The following is a 26,841-nucleotide window of genomic DNA, read 5'->3' on the forward strand; positions in this document are numbered from 1 at the left end:
GTGTGGTTGGGGTATAGAAAAACTCTCACCTTGCAGCTCCCTCCTTTTCTCCCAAAGGTGTTCTGGAGGCCCTGGAAGATGACAAAAGGCTACCAGTGGATGTGAAGTTCGCAAGGGGTAGCCTGCCCACTGCCAATCAGCACCTCTCCCACAGAAGAGCCTTGGGGGCTGACTGGAGTTTGGCATCTAAGGAATTATCCTTAAAATCGGCCTTGCCCACACAAAAATACCTTTTTCACTCTTTCCGATGAAAGGTTTATAAATACTTGTCTGGGCTAAAGACCTCCAGTCTCACAGTCCACTTCTATTAAGAGTAAGTAGTTACAGTACAGACACTTCAAAACTAGGTCTGATTGGTTATGTCAGCATGGCTCTGTCCTAACACTGCATGGTCTTTTCAAGCTCTCCCTTCTACAACTAAACTTGCTTCACAATCCAGAGGTTAAGTAGCCCAGGTCATACAAATGGGATTCAAGTTCAGGTTGTCCTGGCCAAAATTTGCTTTCCAGTCTACAATAACACACAACCTCCCAACAGTTTAGGGTACCAGGTTGCTCAATGGCAACTGGTTTGATTAGAGGTGGTTAGCTTCTTCTTTTCCCTAAACAGCACAGAGGAAAAGGGAAACCAGGGCCGGGGTCCTCAACTGCCTCCTGAGACCATTATGTTTGAGCTTCCTATGGACCAAATGTGTTGGTACATTACTTTGTGTGGTTAATCTTACCTCAGGGATTATTCACAAGCGGGCAAATTGTTCACTTTCTGCCCCAAAGTCACATCCCCCTCCCACCCCAAATTTTAATACAACTATGAAGGACTCTCAACTCTACAAGGGGTATATCAAAATATTGTTATAGTGGCCATAATATTTCAAAGAGCCCAACAAATAAAGAGAAAGTCCTGACTAGATTTCAGAGAACAATTTGTTATAATGAACCAGAAACAAAAGATTCTACTGAAACTGGAACAGTTGACAGAAAATGGTTGAACTTAATTAAACCTTCAAGGGGAATAAGGGTCAAAGTCAATGAATGAAGCCCAAGATCGGCCTGGTATAAACATAACAGCATTTCAGCGTGGATATCTTCTGACCCCTCCCACCAGATATCTGCCATCAATTTCCAGCCCTTTCCCTTCTGAAGCATCTGCCAAACCAAATGGCTTTCCCCACTCTTTTGCAGGTGTAAGCCAATCCAAAAATACCCTCTTTGGGCACGATGCAAAGCCAAGAGGAAAAGTTTATAAATCTCATTCCAGGGTAGAAAGTGCACATACCTGACCCGGTACACTGGTTATGTGGTGTAAATGTACATGGTAATAACTTTAATCAAATCAGAGCTGCTACCGTGTGTAACTTGTTAGGTGGCCCTGTAGCTATGTCTAAGTTCCTAATTTACTTTACTAAAACATCAGCGTGGCAGAATGCATTTTTGAGCTCCACATTTTCTAAACACTTTTAAGAGGCTCTTTAAAGATGATGCAGAACAGAACTGTATCTCAGAAACCTAGATATTAAGGAGGGACATTGATGGGCTCTTTCTGGGACTTTTTCACGGGAGATGAACAGAGGAAATGTCAGAATGCCAAAGCATATGACAAGTGAGGGAAGGCAGAGCGGGGAAGAGGGTGTACTAGCCACAAGGCCAACACATTCATGTTCAAAGAGAAGTCTGGGCGAAGGAAAAAAAACCCCAAACGACAACAAAACAAAACCCAAGTCAGAGGAAAAAAGGGTTTCATACAACACAGTATCAAAAAGTAAAAGGAACACACTAAATGCACAAACTGGTGGCGAGTCAGTCCATAGCCTATTATGGTAGGTCCTTCCAGCATCAATCAAGTTTCTTCTCATCTGTTATCTCAAGGTTATTTACAGATGTGTGACTTTAACAAGAGTCTCACAGGAGGGTGGGCAGGCTTCAATCATTGGTTTCGGGATCTGTCTGAGCCATGTAGGCATCCAACTCAGCATCCAGGTGTCCTTTCGTTTTTGACATGTATGCATCCAGTTGGTTGTCCAGCTGCTCCTTGGTCAGTACAGGGCGAGCAAGGGCACCTCTCCCTCGTCCACGGCCTCGTCCTCTGCCTCCAAAGCCCCCTCTTCCCCGACCTATCATACCCCGACCTGGCCCAAGGGAAAAACAAGAAAAACAGTTACAAGTAAGTTTAATTGGTGCTATGGTAAATGCCCCTTAGAGCAGTGGGGCCTAGCTGAGCAAGGCTGAAGGGCAGGGCAAGAGGAGAAATCTGGAAAAACAGGAAACACACTGGGTAGAAAGCAACACATGGAAAGCACACATAATGAATCCCTTATTACATGCTCATCTCTAAATGCTATTTAAATTTTTTTTATTCTACCAACAAAGTAAGGGAATATAGTTAACTGATAATTAAAAATTTCTTAATCTCTCCTAAGACAGAGAAACTAAAATTTGAGACTCGCTATAAGTTTACAATTAAAATACAAGTACATTAAAGATAACCCCATTTAGCAAGATAGGGAGGAAGTAACAAGGGCACAGAGAAACAGGGGTGTGAAGCTAGACAGTTTTCAAATTAAACTTTACTGGAGATCCTTCTGAAAAATTAGCTCGTCTCCTCAAATTTATCAAACCTAATGAACTGATCCTATGTCAGGAGACTGAGGAGTTATTCTGACATAGGAACAATGAAGGGAATTGGGGAAAAACATTTTGAGTAGTCCCAGCCATTTCTATCTCCCGATTCTATTCACATTTTAACAATTATGGTTATCTGAGAGGTGGTTTCAATTCACTTAACAAAACATACCCAGCTTTCTGAAAAGCTACTTCAGACTCCTCCCCGCCCAATCCCTGTGATGTCTCTCTCAGAAACCAAGTCAAGATAATTTGGAAACATGCTATTTCATCCTGAAACCCAAACTAGCTTGTACTTCACTCAATAAGCCAAGCAACATATAATGCGAGAGAAGAAAACAAGCCCTCTGTTATCAAATTTCTTTTCCCAATAGTTATTATCCCCTGGCAACTTCAAGGTCATAAATTATGGAAGACCCACCACACACTTTAAAAAGACCAAAGCAAATATACCCAGGGGCTAAAAGAATATATATTATTTTTCCTGGACAGGTGTTGCTGGGAGTTTTCCACTAAACTCTAAGCCAGAAAACTCCCACGAGATTTGGCATTAACAGCAACACCATTAAAAACTCTCTTCCAGTCTGGGCCATGAGGTCACAGGACAAATATCACTAAGTCTCAAGGTAAGATTATCAACAAGAGTCAGTTAGTTAACTGACACAATACCATCTTGCTTTTTCTACTTTGATCAAAAAGAGTCATCTCTGGTTTCGCATAGACACAAACTTTATCTTGAATTTACTTGGTTTCAGAGTCAATACCTAGCTCCAAGTCTCACCATCCTCTTTAACTCTGCTTCATTTTTGTACATCTCCCTCTTCTCTCTTCTTAGACTCAAAGTGGGTTTTGAGCTATGGGGTGGGGTGTGTGGTGGTGGGTCAGGGACAGAAAAAGATAAAACGCCAAACTGACCATTCTGTCATTTTTAACAATACAATTTAAATTTGCAAGAGCCTGAAAGAAGTCTGAATATAATCTGGCTCTGTAACACATACCTGACTGTTCTTGGAAAACCCATGACAGACCTCCACATTACCAGCATGTGAATTTAGAAAATAAGCCAGTTTCATAAAACAAACAAGACAAACAAATAAGCCTGCCTGTGACTTGAAGCTGTGCAGAAAGGTGGCTCTGAGTTTTGAAGGGAGAGAAATAAGGGGAAGCTAGTCTCTGAAGTTGGTAGCTGACTAACCTCTACCACCGATTCCGCCACGACCCATAGCTCCACGCCCTAGGCCCCCTCTCCCAGGACCTCCACGACCTCGAACACCACCTCTTCTTAAGCCCATTCGGGGAGCTACGGCTCGTCCACCTCGGAGCAGGTTTTGACCTTGGAGAGGAGGCATACAATGTATATGCAGGTAAATCCAAGAGAGACAAAGTAGATTCTAACCAAAGGAAGGCGGTGAGGGTTAAATGAGAGTTAATTCAGTTAATTTTTAGGTTGGGTGGGGCAAGCTGCACACTGAGTGTGAAAAGATTAAGCTGCTCTTTATTCAATCAATTCAACAAGTCTGACCACAAATCCACTTTTGGAAGAAGCTGGGAGTTAAGTCAATTAGTTAAGTACATACATTTAATGAATATCTATTGAATAATTACACGTAGGTGCCTAGCATTATGGCAGATTTAAAAATAAATGATATGGTTCCTGCTCTCAATACATTTTTGTAGGGGACAAGAACTATACAGAGAACAGAATAACAGTGCCTAAAATGTAACATATAGCTAAGTGCTATTGGTCAACTTGTCCTCTTTTTTCCAGATGTAATAGAGTATTTCACTAGAACCAGGAACAGAGATGATTAATTAAGATATAGGCCAACAGGCCAAGAAGTTTCTTAGATTTGACTTATTTCTAGAACTCGAATGTGCTTTGATTCAAGCAGCAGCAGGGTGTTTTAAAATGGAATGGAGATGACATGAATTACCTGTTGTAACGCAGGTCCTAGCCTCTCACCATTGCACATTATCAGAAAAGGAATGGTATCGATAAAAGACATGCAGCACTATTAAAAACACGTCATTTCAAAAGTTATTAATTATATTAATACAAATTCAGGCTTAAAGATGTTAAACAAATGTGTCCATAAGCAGCCCAAGAGAAAAGGGAAGGGGGTGGGGCCCGACAATTATCAGGTACAGAGCACTGACCTCGGAGCGACATCCCGCCCCTAAGTAGGGTTCTTGTGGCACGTCCCCCACGAAGTCCTCCTCTGGACAAGCCTCTCTGGATAATGGGCAGGCCTCGTCCTCCGATTGCTCCCCTGGCCAGGGCCCCTATTGGTCGGCCTAACCGTGCCTGGATGTTACTCTTACCCAGGCGCTGCTTTAAGCTCTTCTGGAAGAAAAGGTGTTAGGGAATTGAGATCAAAAAAGCAATCCAATGGGATTTAGCAACTCAAAGTGCAGAGAAAAAGAAGCAAGTGAGATGTCTGTGTGGCGGGAGATAAACCTGCATGGGGTGTCCTAAGGATCCCAAACCAGAACCAAGCCTTTGCCTCAGAACATGGTAGAAAACAAGCAGAATTCTGATCCAGAGCTTCTAAGAAGCTTGAGTATGGTCCCATGAAACTGGCATCACCACAAATTACCTCACTAGTTTGGCTACAGAAGTCATATACCACTACTTGGAACGTAAGTTTTAATAAGAACACTGTATTTCAAATCCTGGATTCTGCTGCTTTTGAACCACCAGTTGACAATGACAGGACTGGATTCATACCTGCCCAAGGACTACCACTGTCTTCAAAGGCTTACTCAAACACCATAGGAAGTTCATCACACTCTGGGCAAAGTTTAAATTACAATTTCATTTGAGTTCTTGTGACTTAAGAACAAGTTTGATTTCTCAGTCAAAGAGGCCAGTGTGTTCCATTTTTCCTCTGAGTATCTATCTCCAGACGGTCCACTTTTTACCTTAAGATGTAAATAAACACAAAAAAGTCAAATCTCCTTTCCTTACATATCTTAAATAGCTGTAATTCCATGTCTACCTTTGCAAACAGATCCATTAATTCAGTATAATGACTTTAAATTCAAAATAAACACATAACTCAAACGTATCTCCACAGAAAGCTAGCCAAACCTGCATTAGAATTAAGACAGTTCAGCTATAATCATAAAACTCAGGGCCACATTTGAGAACAAGGACATACCATAGATAGAAATTTTTCAATAATCTGTCCCTCAAAGAGAAACTGCAAAGACCACATCTCAGACAATTAAATTCCTTCAGAGGAAAGGGTGACTGTGTAGCCTTGAACACCACCAAAGCCCTAGCAAACCTGTTCTCCTATAACGCCGTAAGTCAGTATGAACGAAAGTAAATTATGCGTCCTCAGGCTTCACCCACAAACGACTACAAACGACTTTCTCTGCAACCATATGCTGCGAGTTGTTATTATTAGCTTTCTAGCATGAGATCATAAACTGCTTCTAATCAGAGGGGCAGGCTCTGAACAACATGAGGTCAGGACTTCTTTCTACAAGTCTCTTGTGTTTAGTCATCCCTAGTACATTCTCCCAAGATCTGTGCTTTAAGGGGAGAATGCATAGTACTTAGAAGTTCTTCTCCCTTCCCATCCCTTACCTGCCACCGATACTAGTCTCTAATATTGAAAAGAAGCTGAAGGATGTCAACTGTATCATTCAGTTTCCACTCTAGAGCTGTGCTATATGCTAAGGTAACCACTAGCCACATGTGGCTAATTTAAATTACAAGTTAAAAAATAAATAAACAAAAATAAAAATTTAAGCTCCTCAATGGCACTAGCCACATTTTGAGCACTCAACAGTCAATGTGGCTAATGGCTACTGTGTTGGAGAGCACAGATATAGAACATTTCCAACACCGTGGAAAGTTCTATTGGACAGCAGTGCTCTAGAGTCTACTTTCTTCGGCACAGCCTCTGTCCCAAGCTTCTTGTTAAAAGGTCCTTCGGAATAATATGTCAGAGACCTGTCTTCAACAATTTTTAGTATTTCCTCTTAGAAAACAGTGGCACCTTTTACTGCTTTCCTGAGTCTAGGATGAATGCAGCCACTCCAGGGCTTAAGGTAGCTGAAGCAGAAGGCCTTGTTTATTTTTGGTCAGTGAGCCCAATGGTTCAGGGTGGGGGTGGAAGGGTGTTATATTTAACTGCTGATTTTATGCACAGCCATGCAGTGCTACCAGTTAAAGTCCTTACAGTTGCATGGCACCGCCCTCCAGACGCCCAGCCACAGCTTGGACATATCCTTCCACAGCCACTGTCCGGACTTGCATATAAAGTCTATGAATAATAAAGAGCAGGTTTTATTTCAGATCTGAATAGGATTATCTCTTACTGGAAATTTGAAAGAGAACCGCTAACTCTTAAATTACTCAGTGTTCTCGCTCTACTTTACTGACAAAACTTTAGGTGCTGTGGAGATGAGGGTCACCCCACTCTTTCTACTGTTTAGCATCGAAAACCTTTGACTAAGAGGCCTTTCAGACTCCCTGTATTAGGGAAGAAAGAATAAAATCATTTCCCTAATTTGTAAACCATTTAGTGAGAAATAAAGGATTTTTTGAAGATCATCTAAAACAGAAACCAAAATTTCTTTGTGGAAAAAGCCAGTGAATCTATTTTAAGGGCAAAGGATCAGAGAACAAAAGAGATTAATACTCATTGATAACAAAGAAACAGGCCACCTTGATGGCAAACTCCCTAAAAGAGAAAGACAACAAAAAGTTACTTATTGGTACCTGCCAAAATGGGAATTCTCTGAACTTCTCTTTCCTCCAGAAAAGTTCAGCTTTTGCCCTGAGCCACCTCGTAATTATCCATGGCGTCCTGACAGCCTCAGTGGACTACCTGACAGGGATCACCAGCTGCTTCTGGCGCATTAAGACCCATTCTCTCACCTGCTTAAGTTTTAATGCTGCCTGGACAGAGGGTCTATTCTCCATCTGCTGGGCCAGTCTTCTGTTTCTGGCACTGGCTAGCTGCTGTTGTTGCTGCATCGAAGCCCGAATATTCACTGGCATCGGCTGTTTGTTCTTCAGCATATTAGTAAAGCTTCAAGGTCGAACAAAATGGATGTTTAAATAAACGCTTTATTACAAAACATTTATTGGCATTTTCATGGCTTGCTAGACCAGGAGCTCCAGATCCCACGAACTTTAAGTAAAGTGGTACACTTAGATCAAGGCTGATGTGGGTTAAAGACTCCTCTGCTTCCACAAACTTGCAAGAATCAGAAACTTAGAAATGCAGCTAAGTGTAGCACATTCAATCAAAAGTGATAACAAGGGCTCAGGTAACGGCTTTTAGAGAGGTAGAAAGTATGAAAAGCATGCAATAAGCAGATGTGATGACAAGAGACAGAAGATGTAGTTTCAAAGACAGACAAAGCAAGCCAAAACCTTCGGGGACCTGAGGGTGCATTTTAAGGGCAAATATAAGGAAGGACTAGAGCACCTTCAAAGCCCATGGAAATGATACACCCACATAAATTATAGGAGCATATCACATTCTCTCATGTATTTGTTCACGTAGTAATGTGAATATGGAGAATTAGTGTATCACTAAGGGATAAAGAGAAGTACATATGCTTCAGAAAAGGCAAACAAACATAAGTAAATTTTTTAGTGGTCTAACATTAACTTAATAAAGTCACTGGTCGAAGGCACTCAATGAACAAAGCTCTCAGAGACAGAAAGTGCCTTTAAATGCCTTAACTTTTCTTAGTGTCAAATGATTACTTTTTCTGACTCTAAGTGATTACTTCTGAAAAAGTTAAGATTAGTTTAATCATTTAAGAGCTTGTGAAGACACTCTTCTATTATTCCTGTCAAGGTAAGTTTAATGGAATGAAAGAGAAGAACGTTCAATTGTAAAAGAATTGAAAACAAAAACAAACTAAAAGCAGAATGGAAAGAAAGTGAAATGGAGCAAAGCGAGTGCCTCTTACAAGGCCCAAGAATGACATTCAAGGGCCTTTGGACATATTCATAGCTTGCTACCCGCCTCTTACAGGCCAGACACAACACTGCTGGCCTTGGACTGGGCAGCAAGCCTACTGCAGCTAGGGTACCATGCTACCGAGCTGCACCACCCCTGTATCAATGTAAAAAAAAAAAAAAAAAAAAAAAAGTGAAGAAAAGGGAGGGTGTGAGGAGTCTTTTTAAAATACATCCCACCAGATAAATATTTCAGACAGCATAACATAAAAATCTACTGATAAGGGGTTTTGAAACAACCGCCCAATTTGTTTTGTGTACCACATACGATGCAACTAAGAACAGAGGTCTGTAGCCTTCTGTTGGTATTTAGTTTAAAACCGGTTTTTGTGCATTGGACCCCAGGGCCAATTTAAGTAATGTTTTCTTATGAACGAGCTGAAGTTGCTGTTGGCTGCCTCACCGCTCATTTAGAGACATCTTGGTGGTGCTTTTTAGCACAACTTTCGGCGCTGACTGTGCAGCCATCTTCAAATCCCGAGAATCTACAAAGGACAATGGACAGAATGAGCAAATGAGAATGATGACCACCTCATTGCAACAAGTGCCAAAGGCCCAAACCAAAAATGAATGAAAAGGCCTGTATCAGTGACTATTGACGATCACACCAAAACTCATTTCAGGTGCTTAAACTTAAGAAGCTAGTTACCTCTAACTAATAAACTCCAAGGCCACAGGACAGAAAATATCTGCCCAAGCCTCCAAAATGGCAGACTCAGACCCAGCCAAAAAAGTGTTAAGAGTTTGGCTTTTCATCTAGAGCGATCCTTCTCAACCTTGGCTGCAAGAAGGCTTTTTTTTAAAAAAAAAAAAAAAAAAAAACAACAAAACACAGAAGCCTGGGCCCAAACTACTTAAAGCACAATCTCTGATGGTGAGGTCCGGGGATCAGCAATTTGAAGGGGAAAAAAAAAAAAAGTCTACCTCGAAGGGTGGGGGGGGGGAGTCTACCTCGGTGCTTCTCTTGTGCAGCCACAACTGAGAACCACTGATCTAGAGAGATGACACAAGCATTCCAGTTTCAAAATCAAGTAGGAGACTTAGCAAGGGCCTGCGGAGCTGGGGGAGGGAGGGAGTAGGCAAGGTTTCCCTAAATGGGCATTCACCTGGGAGTTCGCTCCCGGGAGCGCTCCACCAAATTTAACCCTGAAGCCGCCATTACTTTCCAACGTTCCCTAAGGTCGTGCAGTCCTCCTTTGATTGCCCTTCCCTCTCAAAGCCCTGTCAGGACCGCCGACATTGCTCAACCCACCAAACAACATTCTTTTTTAACTCTATCAAATCCCCAACTTTTCCATCAATCCCGCGGCGGGTTTCCAGTTCGGGGTCTCCCCCGCCTCCCTCTCAGGGGCTCCGCCCCCTCCGGGGCCTCCATCTCGGACACCCTGTCTGCCTCCACATGCCGCCAGCTCCCGTTCCGCGTCCGCCGGACCCCTCCGTTCCCCAGGACTCTTGCCCTCCTCACCACAGACACGTACCGAAGGAAACGGACGCCAGTGCTCCTCCCGGGGCTGCCACCACGGCTGCGGCAGGCGGGCCGGGGGCCGGCCGAACCTGAGTTGACGGTGGAGGGGCTCGGGTTAACTTGGTGGGCGGTTAGTTAGATGTGTTAAGCGGTAGATTGCTAGGTTAGTTCTTTGCTGTTGGCTGGCTGTCCGGTTGGCCCGTCCGCTTGCTAACCGGCCTGCCCTTTCCTGCCTTTCACCACAGCGGCTGCCCTCAACTCCCGCTCGGTGTCGAAAACAAAATGGCCGCCACACCCAGTGCGGAGAGGGACCGGCTAAAATGGCGTCGACGCAGTTACGTTAGGCGACAGATCCGCCGCACCACTAAGGGGCGGGAAAATTTGTGCCACGCCTGCGCGGGATTAGGGCGGAGCCCTAGGGAGAAGGCGGGGCTTTAGCAAAGTCCTGGTCTGTATTAAACTCAGCCCCCCGGCTAGGAAGGGGCGTGACCAAGTGGCATAGCTCTGTTTATTTTTGGAAAATGGATTATTTTTTAAAGCTTTTAAAAAATATGTATTTATTTGGCAGCATTGGGTCTTAGTTGCGGCATGCGGGATCTTTAGTTGTGGCATGTGAACTCTTAGTTGCAGCATGTGGGATCTAGTTCCCTGACCAGGGATTGAACCTGGTCCCCTTGCATTGAGAGTGCAGTCTTAGCCACTGGACCGCCAGGGAAGTCCCTGCTCCCGGGTTTTAAGGGGGCTGCAGTTTAGTAATTTGGGTCGCTGGGGCTGATTCGGTCCCCCTGAAAAAGATGTTCATATTTCCTGGCACATCCCTCTGCCCCTCAAGCTAAGGCAGACGGACTACAATTCTTTATGTGGATGTTCCTCGGTCTCTCTCTCCCCCTTTGTTTTCAAAAAATTAATTAATTTTATTATTTATTTTTGGCTGCGTTGGGTCTTTGTTGCTGTGCGTGGGCTTTCTCTAGCTGTGTCGAATGGAGGCTACTCTTCCTTGCGGTGCGTGGGCTTCTCACTGCAGTGGCTTCTCGTTTCAGAGCACGGGCTCTAGGCACGCGGGCTTCAGTAGTTGTGGCACGCAGGCTCAATAGTTGTGGCACACAGGCTTAGTTGCTCCGCAGCATGTGGGATCTTCCCAGACCAGGGATGGAACCCATGTCCCCTGCATTGGCAGGTGGATTCTTAACCACTGCGCCACCAGGGAAGTCCCTCCTCGGTCTCTCTTGTGGACCACTGGGCCCAGGTAATTTGCACTGGCTCTCCCCTCATCATTTGCCTTGGCCCCGGTCAGAGAGTTGCAGATTGCTGCAAACGCCCCAGCCAAGGCCTGGGGGCCAGTGCTGGGAGCACACCTCTGCTAGATCCTGCACCACTCATCACCACCCGTCCATATTTTCCTCTTCACTTCCCTCCCCAACTTGGCCTGAACATCGTTAAATAGTTATTTGGGGGGGACCTTTGCGTCCCCGCTCCCCCTTCTGTGTCCTCTCTCGCCATCTGCCATCCATGTGGATTTTGATGTAGACCTATGCGGGATTTTCATTATGGCTGGACACACAATAAAAGGCTCGCATGTTTGAAGAATGAGTGTACGAACACGTCTTCAACACCCCCCCCACCCCAATCACGTGCATCAGATCCTTTCATTTTCCTTCCTAGCATGTATGTGTGTATGTTTTGGCATCCTTACTGGACTTTACCTATGTGATGTTGAGAGTCGTGTTTGTTTTGCTCACTGCTGTGTCCCCAGTTCCCATAGGATGTCTAGCGCATGGTAGGTCTTCAGTAAATATTCTTTGAAGATTGAAGGGAAATTCTTCTGGCTTTATATCTGAGAAGCTGATGTCTCCTCCACTTCCAGCTGGGACATTGAACCCCAATGTTCCTGGGCCTTGAGCATTCCTTAAGTAGGAAGATGTAATGGCCCCTTGACCTCTCTCAAAATAAGATCCCTCCCCAAATAAGGCAAGTTGGGAGTGAGCAGCCTTCACTTCCCCACCCACTTCCATACCCCAAAGGAGACAGACAGCAGCTGGCGGCTTGTGAGAGAGGAGCCTTTAATGAAAGATGAGTTGCAGGCCTGGCCCACTACTCTTGCGCCCTTGTTGGTGGGGAGGGAAAAGTGGGGTGAGGGGGAAGCAGGGTGAAGGGGCAGGCATGGCAGGGTGGAGGCGAAGGGCGCTGCCCACTGGGGCCGTCTGCTCAACTGTTCTCCCAGAAGAAGTTGTTACAGGCCACTGTGAGGGCAGCCACCAGCACCACATACTCCTGGAAGTCCACCTCTCCATCTCCATTCTCATCTAACTCCTTCATCACCTTGTCCACAGCATCCGCATCCTTCTGGGCCTGTGGAGGGAGGAGACGGAGAGGTAGGCGTATAGGGAAATGAACAGCACTGAGTCAGGGGCATGGGGGCTGGTTGATTGGGGAGAAGGAGGCAGAGATGAGCAAGAGAGAGAACTACTTCTAATTATGGGACTTAGTTTTGCTGTCCTCAAAACTAACAAAATACTTATGGCTTCCTGTTGCCTACAGAATCAGCTCCTTAACAAGGCAGAATAATAAAAGCAATTACCATACGCTGAGTGCCTACAATGTGAGAAGCACTACACTAGGAGCTTTACAAGCACTGTCTCATTTAGTTCTAGCACAAATAGTGTGAAGTAGCTTTCATTAGTCCCATTCCAGAGAAGAAACAAATTGACAGTCGACGGTTAAGGAACACGCCCAAAGTCACACAGCTATTAAGTGGCAGCACCAGAATTTGAACCCAGGTCTCATAAAATCTCAAAGCTGGTACACTTTCTACTGGCTTCTCTTTTGCATCCTTCAGTCCTGTCAAAACTACCGAGCACGCTCCATCTGCTTTCTCACACGCTCTTGTTCAGATACTACACCTCCTCCTAAAATGTCTACATTTACCCTAATGATCTGCCAGGGGCCTGAGTGCCACCTCTTTGGGGAAGCCGTCCACTTCAGTCAGGTTAATGTTCTCCCATAATCCTTTCTGGCACCTCTGTTAAGGCCCCGGGTGCTTCCTGGTGTTCAAGGTTTACTTTCAAGTGTCAGTCCTTCCCTGCTAGACGGTGTGTTTTGTTACTGATGCATCTACACAAGGCCTAGCCCTTAGCAGGTGATCAGTAAATCAGGTCATTTTGACTTGAACCCAGAAGAGTAGGGGAGCCTGGGAGAGGAAGGAGATGGTTGGGCTGAGCTGGGGTGGGATGGGGAGGTGGCAGGGAGGGGCCCACTCTGTTCCCCCACCCCTCGCCCACTCCACCCTGTGCCCCCACCCTGTGCTCACGTCCAGGAAGCCGGAGAGCTCCGTCTGCAGCAGCTCTTTGAGCTCCTTCTTGCTCAGCTTGTACTTGTCCCCCTCCTTGCCCGAGTGGGCGTGGAACACATTGATGAGAGTCTCCATTGCCGTCTCCAGCTCAGAGCCCATCTTGTAGCTCACCTACCCACGTCCCACCATGGAAGTGAGCTGGGGACCGTGCCTGGGGTAGCTGGGGTTGGGGTAGGGGCCCACAGCTCAAAGAGCCATGAGATCGAAGCCCCCCCACAACTGATCAGACCTAAGTCTAGCCTCATTCTCTGTGCCCTTCAGTCCACACCCCAGCCAGAGGGAAGCAGGGCTTTGGGCATGGAGGTAGAACAGCTGGATCTGGGCTGGCTCTAGAGGCCTGCAGTGGACTTCGCAGTTGCTCCTGGCTGCCGGCACACTGAGGAGGGTGGGGCAGGCAGGTAGGGGTGGTCACAGGACCCGGCCTGGCTTCCTCTGGCTCTATTTTTACCCTGGACTTGCCTGCCCAGCACAGCCAAGATCTGCTGTTGGGGATGGTGGGCTGGGCTCCCCTCTATAGCCTTGACTCTGCTGCCCACCCCGAGCAAGGAGTCAATCTGGTGCCCTTAGTCGGCCTGGTGGATAGGGTGGCAGTCTGAGTGGGTGGCCCAAGGTTCATGGGGACGGGGGCGTCTCACTGCCTCTGAGTTTCTTGTCAGCAGACTGGGGGCCTCTCTTGGTCCTTCTACACTGTTCTCTCCTGAACATGTCACTTTGGCTTCCCTCTGTTACCTCTAGTTTGGTTCGTCTTGCTTCTCTGCAGATTCAGCCCTTCTACTGTGTGGTGGTGGGAAAGGAAAGAGGAATGTCTGAGCCTTTTCCTTGGAGCCAGGGCTCCCAGGGAGGGGGAGAGGACACTTGTGGGATCTTGTCCCTGCCACTCCCACCCCCAGGCCCAACTTGGGTGATGTGGGGACATGGCAGCAGGGAGAATGGGGCTGGTATGTGTTAGGGGAGATAAAGGCTGAGTGCATGAGGTCCTCTGAATCCAAGGGGCTGGGGGAGAGGAGGGGAAAAATGGAGGGGTCTGTTGAGGAGAGGGGACTGCCGAGCCAGGGGGTCTCTTTCCCTTGGCCTTGGGATGGTTGGCCCCTCCACAGCCTCAGGGGGCAGCTCAGGTGTCTCAGATCAGGTGTCCCCATCCTTCCCCAGACCTGAGGGGCTGGACAATGGGCCCTGATCGGATGACATCCTAGCTCTTCAATGGGGCCCTTGTGAATGTCACCTGAACTCCGGACGTGAGAAGCGGTTGTCACAGAGACACGGGGGAGATGGAACCCAAGCCGGGGCTGATGGAGGGGATAAGCTGGGGGGTGGGTGGGGGGCGGAGGGAGGGGTGCTGGTGGCTCAGTTATCAGCCCCATCCAGGAGAGGCACATAGAGGTTTCCCGGAGACCTCAAGCAGCCTGGGATTTTGCGTAGGGGCCATTCTTGGCAGGGAGGGGGCAGACAGAAAAACAAAGGGAAAGAATGAGAGGAAAGAAGAATGGAGAAACTGGGCCAAGAAAGAGGAGGAGGAGAAAGGGGAGGTCACATGAAGGGACAGTGGGAGTGGGTATAGTACCCTAGTGCCCCCTTCCTGGTATCACATGATTCATGCTCTGCCACCCCCGCCCCCCAACTTCCCTGGGACCTGAGCTCTTGGCAAGGCTGGGTGGGGTGGCAGAGAGACCACGGCTGGCGGGGGGCGGGTGGGCAGAAGGAGCTGGTCCATCTGCTTTCTTATTCTTACACCGCTGGAAGCAAGGCGAGAGCTGGGTCTCCTCCCCAGCACCTGGGAGATGGAGGGAGCCTTGCGGGGGCACGTGAGAGCTCTGTGGGAGGAGGGCCTGGTCTCCTGGAAACTCAGTGGCTGCGTTCCCCACTGGCTTCCTTATTCACTGAGCTCCCAGATCTCCCTCTGACCTTCACTTGCCTCCCCTCACCACCTTCCAAACACTGTCTCCCCCAAATCCCGAGCTCCTCCCCAGACTTTTGGAGCCCTGCTGAAGTCCCCTTTCCACAAGGCTGGCCAGGGCAGGGACCCAGGGCAGATGGGGCAGGATACTCACTGTCAGCCTGGGAGCAGGTTCTGGACAGACAGACGAGGCTGCAAATGTGGCTACCGGAGCTGTGTGGGGAGACCTGTCTTCAGTCGTCCTTCCCCCGCCGACACCCCCCACTGGCTCCACCCCTTCACAGACAGACACCCAGTGGGGCAAGGGGCCAGGAGTGGACAGAGGCGCCCTCTGTCTCCTGGGCTGGAACAGGCTGGCCTGTGTCCTCTTCTCCAGCCTCCCCTGCCTCCCCCCACGCTGGGTCCCAAAAGGCAGGGCCCAGGAGGAAGGGAGGTGGGAAAGGTCCTGGGAAGAAGGAACACTCAGAGGCCTTCTCGGCTCCCCCGGCCTCCCACAGTACTGGGTATGCTGCTAGGCTAGGAAGAGGTACACGCACCTGGCTGAGGGGCTCAGCGAGGGAACTTCTCAGTGAATAATTTAGTCTTGGTAGTCTCCCCGAGGGGTTTCAGCCTGAGACCCCACTGCGGGATTTCAATCCAGGGTCTCCTCTATCGGGGGCTCGGCCTGTGTCCCCCTCTGTTTGTGGGGTCTCAGTCTGGGTCCTCTGTAGGGGTCTAGGGCTGCAGGGTCCTTGGTGGGATCCCATTCTGAGGGGCCCTCTTGTGGTGTTTCTTAGATGGGACCTCTCAGTGCCGAGCTCCCTCAGTTGATTCTTTGAATTTACAGTGGCCTCCCCACGCCCCAACATACATACTCCAGATCAGACGGGGCGGGTGTAGTGGGGCAGCGGGCTCCCCGTGTTGGGAGGGATGGGACCCCAGGATGCCTGCTGAGTGGAATCTGGCCAGGCAGCTCCAGGCGGGCCCTCCCCCTCACCAAGTCGAGGCTGCGGTGGGCTGCGTTGGGTGGGGCCAGGGTTCCAGGCCTGATTGCTTGGGGTGGGGAGGGCCGGGCGGGAGGCGTGACTGGGCGCGCTCCTCTCTTCAGAATGCAGACGGAAACTTGACACCTCCAGGCTTGGGAGGGGCTCTTTCCTCCCTCCAGGGAAGCTTATAAACCTCAGCCCTAGGGCTCCTGCCTCGCTGCATCCCATCTCCTTGCCCCGGTGAGTCGCAACCCTTACCCCTGGAGGGTTCCTGGGGAGCCTTTTTCCGCCCTGGCCTCCCAGGTTCCTACGCTGGAGCCGGCTCAGACTGGGATTCAGGAAGTGGCTTTGGGAAATCCAGCAGCAGTCCTTGCAGAGGGCAGGGGGTGGGTGGGAAAAGGGAGGATGATTGGGCATGCCCCCTTGCCCCAGCCGTACCCGTCCCCTCCCTCCCCCGCCGAGCCCCTCCACTCCGGGCGCTGTGAGTGAGTGCCAGTACCAAATCTCTCCTGGGCGCGGGCAGTCAGCGGAGCCCCATCCAGGACCTGTTGCTGGGAGACGGGGGCGGGGAGGGCTCTGGGGTCCTGGGCTCCGCACTCTGCCCAGCTGCCCCCGAGGGGAGGGGCGAGCGGGACGACAGAGAGGCGGGGTCTGCCCAGACCAAGCCAGCCCTGACCACAGCTGGGCGTTTGCCAGACCCCGGCCTCTCTGCTGGGAAGAGCAGCCAGTGTGTGTGTGTGTGGGGGGGGGGGGGACCGGGGCGGGTGCAATGCAGGCGGGTGGAGACCCAGGTCCTTGCACAAACAAGCTTTGGAGACAAACAACCCCATGACCCTTTGAGGCCGGTTAAGCTCCAAGAAAGGACCCTTGGGACTGAACCCCACAGAGGGGCCACCAGACTGAGAGGACTCCAAAGAAGGACCCCAGACTGAAAGCCTGCTCCCAGACAGAGGGGTCTCCAGACTGAGGGACCACCACACACGGGTCCCTGAGACACGGACACTTCAAAAGGACCCCCAGACTGTGAGACCTAGAGAGGAAGGGGTTTCTGGAAGTGAACATTTCTTCCCCCACCTACACTGAGGTACCATTGCCTGGTCCCCTGCCCCAAGCTCCATCCCTGCGTCCCTGTCCCTTCCCTACTTCCCCTTGAGGCCTCCTCCAGGCAGAGGCTTAAGGCGGCAGCGGCAGCGCCAGGGCAGGGGCGCTCTGGCCTGTCCTGACGCTCTCTTCTTCCCCCTCCTGCAGGTCAGCCCTGTGAGGACATCAGCTCCAGCCCCAGGGTCCTAATGGCAGCCGAACCACTGACTGAGCTGGAGGCGGCCATTGAGACTGTGGTCACCACCTTCTTCACCTTTGCAGGGCAGGAGGGCCGGAAGGGCAGCCTCAGCATCAATGAGTTTAAGGAACTGGTCACTCAGCAGTTGCCTCACCTGCTCAAGGTAGGTGGGGGTCTCTGGGTGTGAGGTTTTGGGAGCCAGTGGCTGTGGGACCCTGTGTATATGAGGAGATATTACTGAGCATGATAAGGTGACCACAGGTGTACTGTGGAGGAGGGTGTGATGACTGCACATGTAAATGGCTCTGGGCGTTCTTGCCTGGTGTGTGTATAGTTAGGTAATATTATGTCTGTGTGAACGCGAGTGTTGTATTGGGCTTTGTGCTCCCATCAGATGATGCTGTTGGGTTCTCGTGGTGTCTCTCTGTGCCTCTCTGGTCTCATTTCCCCAGCACAGGACTGGACCCAGAGCTGGCTTCCAGGAGATTCATAGGCCATCAGAGCTAGAAGGAGGCCAAGAGAAAACACGGTCCAAATTCCTCACTTCACGTATACAGAAACCGAGGCCCAGCTATGGGAAAGGGTTTGTCAAAAATCAAAACACAGCCAAATTAATGGAGTCATAGAATCTCAGTATAGGAGGTTCCTGTAAGTGGTCTGTGATTATTCCCCACCCGCTCTGGGAATCCCCTCAATAATGCAACTGACAGGATTATTCTTTGTCTCCTGTTCACAGGATGGAGTAGGGATTTACATTTCATCCGCTCTGGGTTGGCACATCATCCCAGGCTGTTAACAGTTTCTTTTACATCCTTTCTAAAAATTCAAAGGCACATAGAAGTGTGTGAACATGGATTAAAAAAAAAACGACACAAACTAGTCTCTGAAATTCATAGTCTATCATTTGCAATATCTCCTACATCCTTAGACTTTTCCCTTCCTCTTCTCACAGGAAACTTCAGGCTCTGCCCTGAAAGTACAGCATTCCCTGTAGCCTTGTCAAATAATGACTGGTTTTTCTTCCAAATCCGACTCCCTCTGGGCCTGGAAATGCAGATAGTGACCCCTTTGCTTTTCATTGCAACTTCCAGATCTTCGTTTCTTCTTCTTCTTTTTTTTTTGGCTGCACCCGTGCAGCTTGTGAGATTTTAGTTCCCCGACCAGGGGTTAAAACCCGGGCCCTCAGCAGTGAGAGCGCACAGTCCTAACCACTGGACTGCCAGGGAATTCCCACTTCTCCTTCCTAAGACACCCAACTCCTTGGAAGCTCGTATGTACCACGTGCCACCCTTCTAATCGCACACCTTCTAGCGCTTCAGCTTCTGGCTTTTACTGTTTTTCTTCTCATCACTGCCACTGTCATTACCTTCAGTATCCACACAGGCAACTTATTCAACACCTGGGCCTTTCAGTTTCTTTTTTTTTTGGCCGCGCTGCGCGGCGTGTGGAATCTTAGTTCCCAGACAAGGGATCGAACCCACGCCCACTGCATTGGGAGCACGGCATCGTAACCACTGGACCACCATGGAAGTCCCTGGGCCTTTCAATTTCTTCAACTCCTTACTTTCAAAGGTTCTGTCTTCCTGCACCTCAGCATCCCTGCCCCTCCACTCTGCTGCCCTGTCCATTCTTTAGGTCTTGTCATTACCAATGCGCCATCTCCAAAATCTCAATTTCAGGCCTCTCTTTCTCTGTCTGCCGCCTCCTGTCATTCCAGTTCTATTCCTCTATCTAGTTCCTCCACTCCATGACTTCCTGACTCCACTGGGAACTTCAGTCTCTTGACCCTATCACTTTTTCATCTTCCATCACCATCCCTCGAGACCTCATTTCCCTTCTTACTCAGCTGGGTTCTAAGGCTCACCACTATAATCACTTGCTCAACTCCCTTGATTCTCTTTCTCTCTGTCCTAGTTATTTGGCAAAATCCCAACCCAGGTTAAATCCAACATTTCAGCTTCATTAGCTTGCTGGTGAAACCCACCGTTCTGTGTCTGCGCTTGTACAGCTGAATCTGGCTAGAGAAAAATGCACTGCCATGTTGTTGAGTTGTCTCACTTTAAATCTATAACCACAGCCCCCAATAGGACCCTTAGCAATACCTGGAAATTCTTCTACATTTCCCTATTAATTCATTTACCAGCTCTTTCAGGTGATTATTTCACAACTTTTCCTTTCTCCTTAAACTCCAGTACCTCTTTTCATAGTCTCCCTCTCACTGAGAAAAATAAAAGCCATCGGGAAACTTCTATGTGCTTCCTCCCCAAAACTACCAACCGATCAGCACATTTCCTGCCTTCCTTCCTGTTAACACTAATAATCTGTCTCTGCTGCTAAGGCCAGCCCCTCCACTGCTGCACTAAATCCCATCCCTTCTCACCTACTTAAAGACGTTACTCTTTCAATTCTTCCTCCTTTTTTTCTTAAAATTAATTAATTAATTAAATTTATTTTGGCTGCATTGGGTCCTCGTAGCTGCGCACGGGCTTTCTCTAGTTGCGCAGAGCAGGGGCTACTCCTCGTGGCGGTGTGCAGGCATCTCATTGCGGTGGCTTCTCCGTGTTGTGGAGCACAGGCTCTAGGCGCGTGGGCTTCAGTAGTTGTGGCATGCAGGCTCAGCAGTTGTGGCTCGCGGCTCTAGAGCGCAGGCTCAGTAGTTGTGGCGCACGGGCTTAGTTGCTCCGCGGCATGTGGAGTCTTCCCAGCCGAGGGCTCAAACCCGTGTCCCCTGCATTGTCAGGCGGATTCTTAACCACTGAGCCACCAGGGAAGCCCTCAATTCTTCCTCTTCTCTCTTGCATCATCAAAATTTCTGTCTCTACTAGGTTGTTCTGATCAGTTTACAAATATGCTGTACTATCTCCCGTCTTAAAAGAAAACCTCCCTTGACCCTATAATTCCCTCCAGCTATGCCTTACATCTCTGTTCCCCTTTGTAGTAAAACTCCTCAAAAGCAGTGAGAGTTATTTATACTCTCCACTTTATGCTGTCTCTACTTTTCCTCTCCTGGTTCAGAATGCTCATACCCCAGGTATCTGCTAGGCTTATTCCTCGTTTGACAGATTTCTGCTCAGATGGCAAATCCTCAGCATGACCTTCCTTCACCACTGAGTACAGAGATCACCTCCTTGTGTTCTGTTCCTTTACCTTGGGCTATTTTCTTTCAGAACACTTCCTTCACAACTTAACTTCCATTATACAATTTTACGTTACCAAGAAGTAACATAATTTTCTTCCTTTCCATGTAGGAAACATTCTTGTTCTATAAAGGAAAGGAATCTGCTCACTGTTTTATCCCCAGCACTTAGTGTCTGACTCCTAGTTAGGTGCTCAATAAAATACTGAGAGAGGGCTTCCCTGGTCGCGCAGTGGTTGAGAGTCCGCCTGCCAGTGCAGGGGACATGGGTTCGTGCCCCGGTCCGGGAAGATCCCACATGCCGCGGAGTGGCTGGGCCTGTGAGCCATGGCCGCTGAGCCTGCGCGTCCGGAGCCTGTGCTCCACAACGGGAGAGGCCACAACAGTGAGAGGTCCGCGTACGGCAAAAAAAAAAAAAAAAAAAAAAAAAAAAAATATACTGAGGGAATAAGTGAGATAGTAAAAAAGTTTAAAAGAAGTAAAAATTGTTGAGTGAGTGAATGAATAAATGCATCTTACCTACGGTTCTACAAATAGCTTTTTAAAAATGTAACAATGCATATAGGCTGTTTTCCCAGTTTAAAAAATGATGTACTGTATTCTAATATGTAGCTTAACACAAATTTATGTAGTCAATCCTCTATTGATGAACATTTCCCTTGTGTTCACTTTTCCCTTTTGCAAACGTTGTTTATATTGATATATCTTTACATACTAAAGGGAAAATGTTTATAGAGTAAATGTCTGGCAGTATAAATATTAGGTCAAAAGGTTTGTTCTTAATTTTTATGGATATTATTAGTTTGCCTCCCAACAAGTTTGCACTTGTTTTCATGGCCAACAGCAGTGCATGCGACTGCCTGTTTCCCACATCCTTGCCCCAAATGGGTCTAACTGAGAGTTTATTTTTTAATTTAATTTTTTTGTTTTTATAAATTTATTTATTTATTTTATTTTTGGCTGCATTGGTTCTTCTTGCTGGGCGCAGGCTTTCTCTAGTTGCAGCGAGCAGGGGCTACTCTTTGTTGCGGTGCGCGGGCTTCTCATTGCAGTGGCTTCTCTTGGAGCACGGGCTCTAGGCGCGCGGGCATCAGTAGTTGTGGCCTGTGGGCTCGGTAGTTGTGGCTCGCGGGCTCTAGAGTGCAGGCTCAGTAGTTGTGGCACACGTGGCATGTGGGATCTTCCCTGACCGGGGCTCGAACCCGCGCCCCCTGCATTGGCAGGCGGATTCTTAACCACTGCACCACCAGGGAAACCCTTACTGAGCTTTTAAATTTTGCCAATCTAATATGTGGAAATGGTGTCTTTTTCTGATTTACACTTCTTTAATTCTGAGTGAAATAGAACTTTAAAAAATATTTTTGATAGGCATATATATTGCCTTTTCTGTGAACTGCCTGTTTCTTTTATCAAAGTGTTTTTCTTTTCATATTGATTTATTATAGCTCTTTATAAATAAAGAAAATAACCTTTGTCTATTATGTGCATTGCAAACATTTCCCCCTAATTTGCCTTTTCGTCCTTTGAGTTTGTTTTTGGTCTTTTTTGCCATACAGAATATAAAAAATTTTATGTAGTCAAATCTGTCAAACTTTTCCTGAATGGCTTCTGTGTTTTATGCCATGTTTAGAAAGGTCTTCCTCAGTTTAACTTATTAAAAAAACTCCCAGACTTTATTTTATTATTAAAATTTTCTTATTGATGTTAAATACCCCACTTATTATTTATTCAATTCCCATGTATATTTTGGGGCTCTTTATTCTGTTTCATTGATCTGTTTATTATTTAGAAACATTCTCATTTAATTACTGTGGTTTTAAAATATGCTTTGATAACCTGTAGGGTTGGTTCTCCCTCATTATTGTTTTTTTTTCAGAATTTTACCAGTAGATCCCACATGTTGATTTTTCAAGAAGAATTTTAGTAACATTTAATCATATTAAAAAGAATCCTGTAAATATTTTAATTGGGATTATATAAAAATGTTATTTTAGGGAAAATTGACATCTTTACACTATTGAATCTTTCTCTGTAAAAAAAAGTATGTTTTTCTATTTATTCTTGTTTTCTTTCATATCCTTCAGTTCAGTTTTCTTCACAAAAGCTTAATAGAGTCCTACATTTTTTCCTGAGTGCTTTATTTTATTTTTTACTATTTTAAGTGGAATCTTTCATATTATATTTTCAAACTGGTATTTGTTTTTGTGTATTAATATTGTCACCTGATACTTTATCATTTCTAATAGTTTTTTGGGGGAAGAAATACAGATTAGTGGGTAAGAGCATAAGCTCTGAGTCAGACAATCTAGGTTCAAATGCAAGGTCTAGCTTGTCATCCCGGGTTAGTTATTTAATCTTTCTGAGCCTTCATTTCTCATCTGTGAAATGGACTCATAGTAATACTGTTCTTGTTGCATTGGTCTTGCATTTATTCAGTCAGTATTTATTGAGTGCCTACTACGTTCTGTGCTGACACTGTCCTAGGCTTTGGGTTATAGTGGTGAACAAGCCTCCGCTATGTGCCAGACATTCTCCCAGGCACTGGCATTATGGTGGTGAACAAGACGGACAAGGTCCCTGTGCTCAGGAGACTTTCATCCTAGCAGATTATGAAGATTAAATGATGTAAAGCATGTAGGGTGTTCAGCATATGCTCAGAACGGTCAGCACTATTAAGTGCTTACACTGGTTGAAATGTTAACCTTTATCACTCTTTCGTTTTTTTCTAGGTATACAATTATATAATTGCTAATATAAGAGGTGAATTTGCATCTTCTTTCCCAACAACTTTACCTTTTATTTCTTTCTCTTGACTAATTGTATGTTTTCCCCCTCCATCTGTGTGTTACACTGGGCATCGTTGCCTTCCACTGGCAATGCTTATAGTATTTTATAAATAAGCATGATTGTAGCTTTAAAAAACGTCTTGTTTAGCTCTTCTATAAATTAGCTTTGTGCCATCTATAGGTTTGGCAAGCCTTCTCTGCCTTCCTCCAAATGTTGATTCAAATGTTTAGCATGAGCTCCTCCTGAGGCACCCTTGTCTGGTTTGACATGGATCCGTTGTTCTACAGTCAACTTCCTGGTTGTGGTTACTTACCTGGCAACCAATCCTTTGATCACGATGGTCCAACTTAGAATATCCTTAGATTTCACAGGTCTGCTGGGAGAGACTTTGCCAAGGGCCCCCTGGGAAACCATATACCTTGTGTCCTCGCCATTCCTCTGATCTACCAGGCTAGTGACCCAACTGGAAGAATGAGAAGACACTAGGATTATGCAAATGGACAGCCAAGTGCTGTGAACTTCTCCAGCTTTCTGTAAAGGAGGAGTGTGGCCTGAGAAGACTCTGGGTGGTCAGAGTGAGTCAATGCCTACAAGGGCTCCCCGAGTGTCTTTGGGCTTATCCCAGGGCTGGCACAGCGGCATGCTGGAGCCCACCCATACCTGCCGTTGAAGGCCCGTTGTGTGCAGCTCTTCCCCTCTCTGCGTTCAGTGACATCATGCTTATGGTACATGATCCGCCATGGTGTGTATATTTAGACCACAGCAAACCCTATAACCAGGCTCCCCACTTCCCTCCTCTGCTTCCCCCTGGAGTTGGGCACCAGGGCGGTGCTGTGTTGGGGCTGCAGCTTCGTCCTGAAGGTTTGGGGCAGATCCTAGTGCTCTCTGAGGGAAGGGAGTGGCGACTGGCAATTCTTCCCTCCCTGTGTCAGAACCCTCGTTTCTAACCCCACTCTTCCCTGTGGTGTCTCCTCAGGATGTGGGCTCCTTAGAGGAGAAGATGAAGAGCTTGGATGTGAATCAGGACTCAGAGCTCAAGTTCAACGAGTACTGGAGACTGATTGGGGAGCTGGCCAAGGAGATCAGGAAGGAGAAGGCCCTGCAGATCCGAAAGAAGTAAAGCCGGCTGGCCGGGATGGGGGTGGGCATGGCAGGGCTGGGCAGTACCCCACTCCCCACAAATAAAGCTTTCTCCTTGAAACAAAGATGTTTCTTACTCACACCCACCCTGATGATTTCTTCTCTTGAGACTAGGGGGTGGGAAAGCTCTCTCCCCACCTGAGGTTGGGTCCAAAAATTACGAGCTCCTTGAGGACCAGGAATGTTATTCATCTTCAGATACTCTGCAGCATCAGATCTTGTACAGGACAGGTGCTCAATAAATACATGGTTGATGAATGAATATCTGAAAGGTAGAGACAGATCTCTGGGGCAGGTGAGGTGACTTATATCCCACCAGGTCTCAGGGGCTTGGTCTTGGTTCCCACTTTCTTATTCCTGGGGTTTGTGTCATTGGATGGTAATGATAGCAGTGAACAGGTGTTGAGGGCTTGCTCTGTGCCAGGAACAGGGCTGAACATTTTCTTGTATTAGTTAATGCTCACAGCCTGTTGAGGTAGGTACTGTTTTTAAGTCTTGTATTAAAGATGAGGAAACAGATTTTAGAGAGGTTAAGTCACAAAGACAAGAATAGGTAGAACTGGGTTGAAATTCCAGAGCCTCTGTAATGAATCAGGATCCTCTCTGGACGGGTGCTTGGGAACCCTGGACCCTCCTCTCCTCCCTCCTACCATGGCAGGGGTGAAGCAGAAGGATGAACACAGGGTTCTGGTTCGAGGACTGGGGTGAGGGTGGCGGTCGTGCTGCAGGAAGCAGAACTTTAGGGCCCCCAAGTGCTGCTCTCCCCATCCTTCTTGGCTAGAGGGGCATGTGGTTTGAACTGTCTGCCACCAGAGGGAGCAGGGGTGGGGCAGCCCAGCAGGCACTGCCTTCCAAGGACTGTCACTGCCTTACTGTCAGGTGTCCATCATTTGAGGCAGCTATGAGTCCAGAGGAACATTTAGGCTGAGACAATCTCCCCATCACACACCATGAAAGGGTCCTAGATTGAGACCTTCCATCTAAGGGCCCCTGGACTGAGAGACCTCAGAGGGACTGCCAGGCTGGGACTCTGAGGGTCCATTTGAGACATTCCAGAGGGGCTCCCTCACAGTGAGAGACTGAGACATTCCAGAGGGACCCCCAGACTGAGACATTAGAGACCTCCGTCTTGGAGAAACCCTGAAATCGAGATAGCCTCAGAGGGGTCCCCAGATTGAGACACTTACAGACACCCCAGTGGAGGCCAAAAGTACATAGGAGGCCTAGAAGGAGACCCGCGGAGGGGCACTGGGAGGTATGCTTTGATCTCAGAGTTTAGGAAAGGAGTCCAGGAACTCTGGCTCTCAGCACTGCCCCCTTCTTTCCTGACCCACACAGACTCCCCTGCCTTCTCCCTTTCACTTCCCTCAGGTGGGGAAGGCCACTAGGGTTGGGCTGAGTTCCCCCCAGACCTACAGTCCAGGATCCCTGGGATGTTATCCCAGGTGCTGGATTGGGCGGGGCGGGGAGGGCGGTTTGCTGTGGAGTCTCTGGGTTAGGGAAGGCATGGGATTCTGAGGGAGGGAGGAGCAGGTAGCCCAACCAGTTTGGAGAGGTTGTTAGCTGACAGATAACCCATCTGGGCCTCCCATACGTGCATGCTGGCTGCGGGGAGCTGAAAGGACATCAGGACAACACTCAGTCTGCCCCCTTCACCAGGCTACCCTTCTCTGGCTCCTTCCTCCAGACCCAAATTTCTGCCATTAGGACTCGGCAAGGCTGGGCAGGCTTGAGTGTCACTATCTAAATCGGTCTTGAGGGGAGGAATGTGTGTGTGTGACACATTAAAGTACTTCAACCCACGTGTCCCTCATTCCTTCAAGGCCACAGAACCCGCCTTGACCAGCCTCTGCTTCTCCTTCTTTCCTGGTGACTGACTCAGAGCCTCCTCAGAACCCTTTCCTGTCCTACATTTCCTCCAGGCCTTTCCTCCCAGGCTCCACGCCACAGCGTTTCCAAGTCCTCCCCCACCCCCGCCCCACCCCCCACCCCCAGCTTCCCCTCCCTATCTTCCCTGGACTCTGCCTGCTGGTCTGGGGCCAGGGGCATCCCAGACCCAGCTCTCCATGGTTCCCTCCTCGTGGCCCGGGTGCGGGGCGGGCTCTCGGAGCTGCGGCCAATGGAGGTGGGGCCCCTGCTGGGCTGGCTCACAGCCCAGGCGGCTGCAGGAGCAGGGCTGGCTTCGGGATGAGGCCCAGCCCCCTGCCTCCCCTCCC

General features: G+C 48.0%; 3 protein-coding genes across 8 annotated transcripts; 1 reads left to right on the plus strand and 2 right to left on the minus strand.

Moving 5' to 3' along the window:
• Positions 1-905: 905 nt before the first annotated feature.
• On the minus strand, positions 906-10,377 carry CHTOP (chromatin target of PRMT1). 4 transcript variants are annotated; one of them, XM_082649462.1, is made up of 7 exons: positions 10,089-10,377; positions 9,014-9,095; positions 7,513-7,666; positions 6,812-6,895; positions 4,776-4,959; positions 3,814-3,951; positions 906-2,125 (listed from the first exon to the last, which is right to left on the minus strand). In XM_082649462.1, the coding sequence occupies exons 2-7, from the start codon at positions 9,076-9,078 to the stop codon at positions 1,920-1,922; spliced, it is 831 nt and encodes a 276-aa protein (XP_082505588.1). In that variant the 5' UTR covers positions 9,079-9,095; positions 10,089-10,377; the 3' UTR covers positions 906-1,919. The 4 variants fall into 4 exon arrangements, with proteins under 4 accessions (XP_082505588.1, XP_082505587.1, XP_082505590.1 ...); XM_082649461.1 differs by having other exon boundaries at positions 4,776-4,962; XM_082649464.1 differs by lacking the exon at positions 6,812-6,895.
• A 1,743-nt stretch (positions 10,378-12,120) lies between these two features.
• Positions 12,121-16,896, minus strand: S100A1 (S100 calcium binding protein A1). 2 transcript variants are annotated; one of them, XM_082664785.1, is made up of 5 exons: positions 16,783-16,896; positions 16,542-16,652; positions 15,473-15,531; positions 13,383-13,535; positions 12,121-12,424 (listed from the first exon to the last, which is right to left on the minus strand). In XM_082664785.1, exons 4-5 carry the CDS (start codon positions 13,521-13,523, stop codon positions 12,281-12,283), a joined length of 285 nt encoding a protein of 94 aa, XP_082520911.1. In that variant the 5' UTR covers positions 13,524-13,535; positions 15,473-15,531; positions 16,542-16,652; positions 16,783-16,896; the 3' UTR covers positions 12,121-12,280. The 2 variants fall into 2 exon arrangements, with proteins under 2 accessions (XP_082520911.1, XP_082520912.1); XM_082664786.1 differs by lacking the exons at positions 16,542-16,652; positions 16,783-16,896 and adding an exon at positions 16,173-16,199.
• S100A13 (S100 calcium binding protein A13) lies at positions 16,396-24,690 on the plus strand. Of its 2 annotated transcripts, XM_082664777.1 has the most exons (4): positions 16,425-16,523; positions 17,125-17,367; positions 17,532-17,725; positions 24,462-24,690. In XM_082664777.1, the coding sequence occupies exons 3-4, from the start codon at positions 17,573-17,575 to the stop codon at positions 24,603-24,605; spliced, it is 297 nt and encodes a 98-aa protein (XP_082520903.1). In that variant the 5' UTR covers positions 16,425-16,523; positions 17,125-17,367; positions 17,532-17,572; the 3' UTR covers positions 24,606-24,690. The 2 variants fall into 2 exon arrangements, with proteins under 2 accessions (XP_082520904.1, XP_082520903.1); XM_082664778.1 differs by lacking the exon at positions 17,125-17,367 and having other exon boundaries at positions 16,396-16,523.
• The last annotated feature ends 2,151 nt before the right edge of the window (positions 24,691-26,841 follow it).

Source organism: Grampus griseus, assembly GCF_964374135.1.
Source record: "Grampus griseus genome assembly, chromosome: 1".
NCBI classification, from domain to species: domain Eukaryota; kingdom Metazoa; phylum Chordata; class Mammalia; order Artiodactyla; family Delphinidae; genus Grampus; species Grampus griseus.